This window comes from Schistocerca americana, chromosome 2 (genome assembly GCF_021461395.2).
Source record: "Schistocerca americana isolate TAMUIC-IGC-003095 chromosome 2, iqSchAmer2.1, whole genome shotgun sequence".
Taxonomy (NCBI): domain Eukaryota; kingdom Metazoa; phylum Arthropoda; class Insecta; order Orthoptera; family Acrididae; genus Schistocerca; species Schistocerca americana.
The window spans coordinates 1,105,223,055-1,105,231,808 of record NC_060120.1 but is presented as its reverse complement, the minus strand read 5'-3'; the positions used below and the strand labels follow the sequence as shown (position 1 = coordinate 1,105,231,808).

The window sequence follows — 8,754 nt, the reverse complement described above, 5'->3', positions numbered from 1 at the left end:
CATGAAAGGAACGAGAGAGATGGGTCAACCAAGGAAATGATAGACATAAATTTTGTGAAGATGGAACAAACAGATACCTGTTACCTGTACATAAGACAGTGACTGTCATTCATGAATTTTGATTTATTTCTTATTAATAAACTTTACAAGGGGGTCAGTGAATTGTGAGGCTGTAGTCAGTAAGCACATCTGTGCTTAGTGCTTTCTATGAAAGGTTGTGCAGTGCTCACTTTACAGTATCCTTATTACATGTTTTTGTGGAACAATTTTTTTCTTTGCCAGTAACATGTTATCCCAGAATACGATACCGTAAGGCAATGGTGAATGAAAATAGGAAAAGCAAGTCAACATTTTGACATTTTCATTTCCAAATTCTGGTATTATCCATTGCAAAAAAGTTGCACAGCTTACATATTTTATGGGATGTGTAACATGTGGCTTTCAGTTTTAATTTGTATCAACATAAGGACTTAAAAATTTAGAATATTGTGTTTCATTTATCAGTTTATCTTCATGCATGTTTCTAGAGTTGTGGTCAGGTCTTGTGCAGTACCAGCAGTATTGTGTATTATCCGTGTTCAGCAGCTGTCCAGTTGCGGAGAACCAATTATTAATTTTGAAGAAAATTTTATCTCCATTTTCGCTTGTTGAAGTCTCTTTCCTAGGCCTTATTATAATAGAAATGGGCAGAACAAAAGTGCTGAAAAATATAGTGTATTATTGTGGTTTATGATTCTGAGCAATTAAACATTGCCAGCATAATTTACAACGACCACTGAAGCCACAAAATTATTACTAAAATACAAGATCCAATAAAGTTCTGTATCATAGCTGTATGCTCTGCTGTTTGAAGGTAAAAATGTTATACAAATAAATAACAATGATTATAAAGTATCCAACAGTCCACATAACACCTTCACTTTGTTTTTTTTCCCTTCTTTTTTCCTTTCTAGAAATACATAACCCCAAGCTATCCATAGCACAATACTAACACCTCTTCCTCTTTCTGAGCTCAACATCTCACTCATTAAGGAGGGATGCTGAATCAGTTTTTCAGGATAGCAAATGGTTAGTTGCGGTACAGAAAATGGCCCAGAGATTACCAGTGAGTGAGTGAGTGAGTGTGTGTGTGTGTGTGTGTGTGTGTGTGTGTGTGTAGTGAGTGAAGTGTTATGAAACAATGTGTCTATAGTGTGAGCAGTGACTGATAGTGAGATATGAGTGAACAGTGTGGCATTCCATTATTTAATAAGTTATTTGTAAAAAATTATTGTAACCAGTAGTAAATCTAATCATTGTCTCTAACTAGAAGTCTGTAAATATATGTGTATACGAATTAGCTTATTTTAAATTGATCTAAACTTGTAAATACTGTGACATGTCATATATCCTTGTAAAAAGAGATCTACGGATGAATAAAGCTACTACTACTACTACTACTACTACTACTAACAGGATATCACTATTTGTGTTTATAATGCAGAGCATTTTGGGAGGCATCAGGAGCATTGTAGTTTCAAAACTTGTAAGCATTATTTCAGATTAGCTAGAAAGGCTATTTACAATAAATTACAAAAGAAATAACTTAAAAATTGGGAATTTGAAGAAGTATATTTTGTATTTAATCCATGAGTTTACATCATTAGCAGAGGCATTATTGTCACATGTGAATACAATCAGCTTCTCTTTGAAACATGAAATCATTTATATAAATGTATAAAAACTGACATTTACACTGGAGCTAATAAATAGTGTTTTCTTTAGTCAAAAGGCACTTGGTAAGTTTAACTTGCTTCATCACCTTTACCACTGTCTGTTAACATCTCGCTTACACTGAAAACTTTCTCCACAACACTTGATAGTGGCTACCTGAAAAGTTGCAGGTGTTATTAATACCTATGTGCTTGGTACAAATTATGTAAGGGTATCCACTCAGGTGTTTCGTTTCCATGTTGAAGTTTCCTGTGAATTTTGGAGTATGTTGAATCTGTGCTGCTTCCATCCTGCAATAAAGTTTAAAAACACATATGAAGTGATAAAGTATTGATAAATCAGTTTTAACACAATGCAAAACCAGCTGAAAGTTACAAACAGTAAGCATACATGGTAACACAGCATTTCATGAGGTACGTGCTGAGTGTAACTGTATATCGTCTCTGCCATGCACATACACTAGTCTCAAAGGCAGGCAGCACATGAAGGGAACAAACATGTACCAGAAACAAAAATGGAAGTTAGACTTTGGTGTAGCAATCATTTTAATGTTTTGTGAATTGGAAACTCAAATTTTTTTGCTATATATTACGAAATACTTCTAAACAGTGCTATCACGTAAGTTAGTTTTTGCCAACTAACATTTGTACCTTACAGAAACAAGTCCTGTAAACCTATGTTTCCTGATTCCTCTACTCCCAGCAGCCAATCTGAGAAGTTCCAAGTCATTCTTTGTGCATAATAGCAGGTAGTAAAGGAAAAAAAACCCTTATTGGCAATAAGAACATGAATAACAAGTAGTTTTCTTCACATTTGTGAGTAAAAGATGTTGTTTTGTAATTTCCTCAAATGCATGAGGCCTCCTGCTCTAGATTGGTTTCTTCAAAAGGGTGTAACTGTACACCACAGACAAACCTGATGAAGCAGGCATGCACAATAACATCAAATACACATACATGGGGTCAGCACAAGGCAATTAGCTGAGACATAATTTTTTGAGGTTGGAAACAAGTGAATTTCTGTCATTTCACCTTAATAACCTCAGATTGCTGCAATATAATGTAAAAATTAGTTGTATTTAATATAACAATATACGACACCATTTGAGAGAATATAGAGTTTTATATGTACCTGAAATAAGCCAAAAATTTAAATGAAATACTTGTTCCATTCTTCATTAATTTTCTCAGTCAACAGATTGGTGAGTAGCATGTATTGACATCTACTTATCATAAATATTCTTTTCAGGGACAGTCTTTTATTTCTGCATCAGTGCATCCATGTTTTATAGAGTCTATAAAATTATTTCTTCTTCTTGGTTGCACTTTCCTTCACTAGGATCTCACACTTCCTTCCAATAGATTTGTGCAACATCTTATCACATGTCTTATAAGTCAACTTCACCTAAATTGGTGAAGGCCTTTGTCAAGTTGAGACACATCAATGTGGAATGGTTCCACTCGCTACAATTCTGCTCCCTAAATATTTGTTTTGTTCTGCATTACACACATAATCTACACACAAAAGTACTTAAAATTACTAAATTCTTATTCATGAAGCATTTAACAAAACCTTATTACTAACAGTATGGATTTGAGACTACTGATGATAATGGTATATTCAGTTTATGTGGAAGCATTTTATTTAAGGAAAGATTTACAATTTTAGTGTCATGTAAACCACACGCACTTCAAAATTTGGCATAGCTTATTTGCAAGCCCACACTTACCTCTCTCACAAAAGCATTAGGCTTTTTCAAAAACCACATACTTCAGAAGTTAATTGTAGGTATTCAAAATTTTTGTATTTCAGAAAAAATGCAATCCTGTCAAAATTCTACTGCCATAGCTATGTAGCCAGGAATTTTCTGTTTTTGAAAATTCATAAATTTCCTAAAATAACATGTTAGTTTATGAAATAAACAAATCATAAAATGTATCTTTCCTGAAAATTCTCAGGAGAGTTTGAAATTTTCAGCACACAGAAAAACTTCCACTTCATACATTACTGCTTATCAGTTCACCATGTTTTGATTGTGAAGCTTATAGTTAATCACAATAACTTCAGTGTCTAATTTATTTTTGTATGTTTCATTTTTCCTGTCTTTAATGTTAATACTCATAATGCAATTGTGATTCCTATATTACATGCTTCTCTGTATAGGCACTGCACACAAAACTGCAGTCAATCAGAGAAGACTATTCAATCAGTTCGCAAACTAATGCATTCATTTTATTTATATAGTCAGTCGGAGGTGGACATTAAGTTATGCAGTCACTATGTTGTTACCATGCATTCAATATCTCAACTTCTATGTATCTGTATATCTATCTACTTGCAAATTTGTGGAACCTCTGAATAGTATGTGTTGCTTACAGATCTGTATTACCAAACTTCTATTAATGCATTTCAAGAAAGCTGAATGCTGAAACCAGTTTTGTGTCAAGAATGGTGAAGAGAATGAAAAGGTAAATTCAAAGTGGTTGTTCACATTTATTGAACAACGTTTTGTAACACTACATAATGACAGGAGGAAGACTTGTGAAGCTGAACATCCAGGAGACTGTAGAGGCACACAAACAGGTTGTGAATACTTCAAAGTGCCTGGCTGAGGGTACTTGCCATTGTACCACATATTAGCAATCTATCCCACTGGACCTGCATAGAGAGCACAGGAAGCATGGCTATTTAAATGCCTCTGTGTCGCTGTAATTAGTCTCATTCTGTCTCTACAGTGCCTATGGGAGTTATATATAGTACATGCGTAAATTCCTTACTTAATATTACCTCTTGAAACCTTAGAAGAAGCCTTTTGCAGGTATTTTGGTGTATATTTCCAAACAGTTTTTCCAGCATCCCTGTTATAACTCTCGCCTGCATCTGATAAACCTGTGACCATTCTATATATCCTGTTAGTTCCATTTAATATTGTCCGACACACTTGGACAATATTCTAGGATGGATCACACAAGTTTTTGTAAGCAGTCTCCTTTACAGACTGCATTTTTCTAGTACACTACCCGTGAACCAAAATCTGCTTATTAATTTCATATCCATGCAAATTGTTACTTTCAGTTATTTGCATGAGTTCACTGCCTCTGCGACTCATTGATATTGCAGTTACAGGATAGTTAATTCTTCATTTTGTGAAATACACAGTATTTGTGTAAAATATATGTGTTGAATGAAAAATAGCTGGAGAATTGAAAACTAGCCTTTGCATTAGTGTGAACAAGAAAAAAAATAAAAATCATATGTGCTGTAATAAAGCATTGAGAAATGGGCATGGAAGGCTATGAAACACCAGCCAGTGGCAAAGACTTCTACATCATGTAGATGTAGGCAGGGGACAATCAAATCTGAGCAACCAGCTCTATAACAACTCAGGACACTGCTTTGACTTCCCTCCTGTGATGATTTAACAAATGATTGCTTTCCAAAGCACAATCTCACACACTTATTTTTACCAAAATGTCTCAATAGATGTTTCAGTCAACAAACAGTAGAAATATGAGTCTCTTCCCTGAGGTTTCCAGGGAAAATCAATTTTGCTGAGAATCCAAATTTATCAAATAAATTATCACACTGGTATTGAAGAGAGTATTCTTCATTTAAGGGGCTGCTACTGTCAGGTAGCCTGCAGTGACAAACAATCACTCTCCAAGTTCACTGACAAACTTGCCGAAGCTGCCACCATCTGAAACTACCTTGCGTGCTCGTCCAGAAACAGATCTACTATGTGACACTAGAGTTTCTTCCAGCACATAAAATGTTCAAACAACTTGGAGAATGTCTTTAACAGGTACACATGTGCCAATTTTTCAAGGTACAAATGCAGCAAGTGAGCAGTGTGCAAGAAAATTTAAAACCTTGGGGCATATGCAGGCAGGAATATAAAGACTCTCTCTCTCTCTCCCTCACACACACACACACACACACACACTCTCTCTCTCTCTCTCTCTCTCTCTCTCTCTCTCTCTCTCTCTCCCTCTCTCTGTAAACACTACCACCACCACCATCACCAATACAGAACCAAAAATGATCAACATCAGAAATTATCGATAACAGTTAATATAAATTACCAGCAAGTGAGCACCCAGCATTAACTATGTCCTTCTGAGTACAATCAAGGAGAGAGCAGGATTCCAAGCATAATTTAAAGCCTTGTCTCTATTTAAAAAGTCACTTTCTATTTAATCTCAACTGCCTCCTTAATAACATTATCCCAGTAGATGTACGTGTATGTCAGAATCTCTGGCTGCATCCCTGAAATTTATCTAAATATCCACTTCACTGGGTAACTTTCGAAATTCACAGTATGACTACAAATATGTGACAATGTTTTTGTTTTTCTAAAGATTCACCTTGTCTGCAAGCTTATGATTCCGGTCATGTGGCTCTAAATCCTCTTCACAGTCAGAACAGTCAGGACCTCCAGGTGCTGGAACCTGGAAGGTGGCATAGGGACTGATGTCCTGCCTGTATCCCAGAGAGACGCGCACTGGAGTCGGCAGGTAGACTGGTTCTTGCAAGCTTGGAGACATTTTTCCACAGTCTGAGCTGTCAGCTCTGTCCTGCAACACTTTCTTGCCCAAGTCTGACAGCTGCTCAGGATCTTCATGTTTATCTATGAATACCATAAGTGGCATCAGTAATTCTTTTGTGTCCCTTAAAAGTGTAACATACACTTCTACATAGATATGGTAGAAAATATAGCAAGAAGCAGTTCAGGTCTGTGAATTTAAGTGAAAATGAAATCACCAAATATTGAGTGTCACAATGTCATTATTCCATTATGGAGAATAAATATTATTATTTTAATATCAGTGTCAATAATGGTCTGCAACTTACTATAGTAGTACTTCATAACAATGTGAATTCGAAGAAACATGTGGCATAAATTCTTTCTGAAATAATAAACCCTAAAATAGCAAAATATTTTGATAATTTATATTTCACAGTATTGTAGCATATCTGAAACAGCTATATAAAAATATTGCTGTAAAATAATGTTCTATAACTATTCTATAACACTCTGCAAATATGAAGTTACAGCCACTTTCATTCTGTTACCAGTGATTACAGAGATATGTACTGACTTTAGTATTACGTGTAAATACCTATAAAAATCTAGACAAATGCACCTCAGGCACTCAGGGTTACATATTCAAACTTAATTATGTGAGTAGAAAGTTAATCCATCCTGGGAATCAAGAATCTTGACAATTTCCTGCTATCAATATTGATACTGGCAAGGTACTGGTGCTAGGAATTCCAAGATGTTCAAGAATGTTTTAATTTTATGGTTAAATGTTTCTGTAATTTTTATTCACTGTTGTAATTTTCATTTATTTTATTACTTTTGGAGTTATATTAAGATGCTATGCTAACTGGCTATTGTAGATGCATTGTCTGCTCTCATCCCTGTTGCAATTATTGGTAAGATATGGCAGAAGAAAATGGTTCAGTGGGCCATGGTGTTATTGTAGTCATGAAAATGCAGAATTTCTCTGTGGAACGTTTCAGTTGATACTTTATGGGATGTCAGAATGCAAACCAAAACAATGGAAGTGCAATCCTGCATCAATTACCAGCATTACTTTGCTCTGGAAATATTACAGATGTTGTACACTTCACTTCATCACAACTCAGTCAATTAGCATGAAATATTTTTAAATTATTCACACAAACCTTCCTCGTGAATCACACTACCTATTATTGAAAACCAGATCAAAATCCCTACAGCAGTTCCTGAGACTTTCAACAGATTATGAATACAATGTCAGTATTTAAAAGCAAAAATTTTTCTTATGTGATATAGTTACAAATTAATAATTTTTGGATTTTTTCTTTCATTTGTACTGTGAAATCCTGCTTCTTGCCAAATTTCATGATTCTAGGTCAATGTAAAGTATCCTATAGGCTTTGATGTGTGAGTTTGTGAGTAACAAAAAAATGACAGTTTCCTTTGATTGCATTGACTGAGAAGTTTACCCTTCAAAGGGACCATAGACCTTAGAGTGTGACACTAATTTTAGCTTCATAGCTCTATACCCACTTCTGAGAAAAAGGGATCTTAACAGTCAGGCAGACAGACAGCAAAGTGATCCTATGAGGGTTCCATTCTTACCAGCTAACATACAGAATGCTAAAAGAGCAAATAACATTACTGTAACACAAAGCCCAGAGGTATGACTGTGTTGACATTGGCTTGAGTAGACAGGAGCTACAGTCAGTAAATATCAGTTTAAAATTAATTAACTTTAGCGGCACTATGTTCACTTAGAGAGAGTGTAAGGATAATATAATTAACAATTACTCTTGTAGAACTGGATTTTTGTTTAGAACTTACCACAGTAAAGTAGTATGTGCAATGGGAGGAAGAAATATTATTCTATAGGAGAGAAACTGTTTAATGAAATCAGACATATTGGGAAGGATATAGTACAACTAAGTCCATAAGTGCTGCCATTATATTCATTTGCACTTCTTTTTCTCTTTCATTTTCTAGCTGTGTTTTACCTCTGTATGTATTAGAAGACATTATGGTATGACTTTTCTTCAAGTAGGCGAATAGGATAGCAGCAGCAGCAATTGTAATTGTAATCCCAGTGGCAGCAGGAATTATTACTGCTATCTCACTATAAAAAGGTTTTCTTCCATATCCATAATATACTATGAGTTCTGGAGCTACTGTAGCTGGAAACAAAAAATAAACATGTGTTGAAAATTATGCTGTATGAGAAAATTTACGGTGGTGACTATAATTAAAATGTCATGTACTTTTGATGTATTTAATAAAGGCACAAACTTAAGGTACATGGAACTGCAACATCCAAAAAAAAAAAAAAAAAAAAAAAAAAAAAAAAAAAAAAAAAAAAAAAAAAAAAAAAAAAAAAAAAAAACAGAATGAATTCAGTCTTGTAGGAATAAATGATTAAAACTGCATATAGAAAGTATACTCAGTGCTCTGTCTTGCACTGTATGACTGTTTGAGAAGAATGTATGTAGTTTATGTCTTCTCTCACATGACTGAATAGA

The 8,754-nt window shown here is 34.7% G+C and overlaps 1 protein-coding gene across 1 annotated transcript in view; it reads right to left on the bottom strand.

Moving 5' to 3' along the window:
• Nucleotides 1-1,741: 1,741 nt before the first annotated feature.
• Nucleotides 1,742-8,754, bottom strand: part of LOC124594705 (Down syndrome cell adhesion molecule-like protein Dscam2) — a 40,502-nt gene continuing 33,489 nt past the window's right edge. Inside the window, exons 5-7 of the mRNA XM_047133073.1 lie at nucleotides 8,236-8,412; nucleotides 6,078-6,340; nucleotides 1,742-2,003 (exon numbers count right to left, since the gene is read on the bottom strand). Coding sequence (XP_046989029.1) covers nucleotides 1,890-2,003; nucleotides 6,078-6,340; nucleotides 8,236-8,412 — 554 coding nt within the window. The 3' untranslated portion in view covers nucleotides 1,742-1,889. The remainder of the gene's footprint in view (nucleotides 2,004-6,077; nucleotides 6,341-8,235; nucleotides 8,413-8,754) is intronic.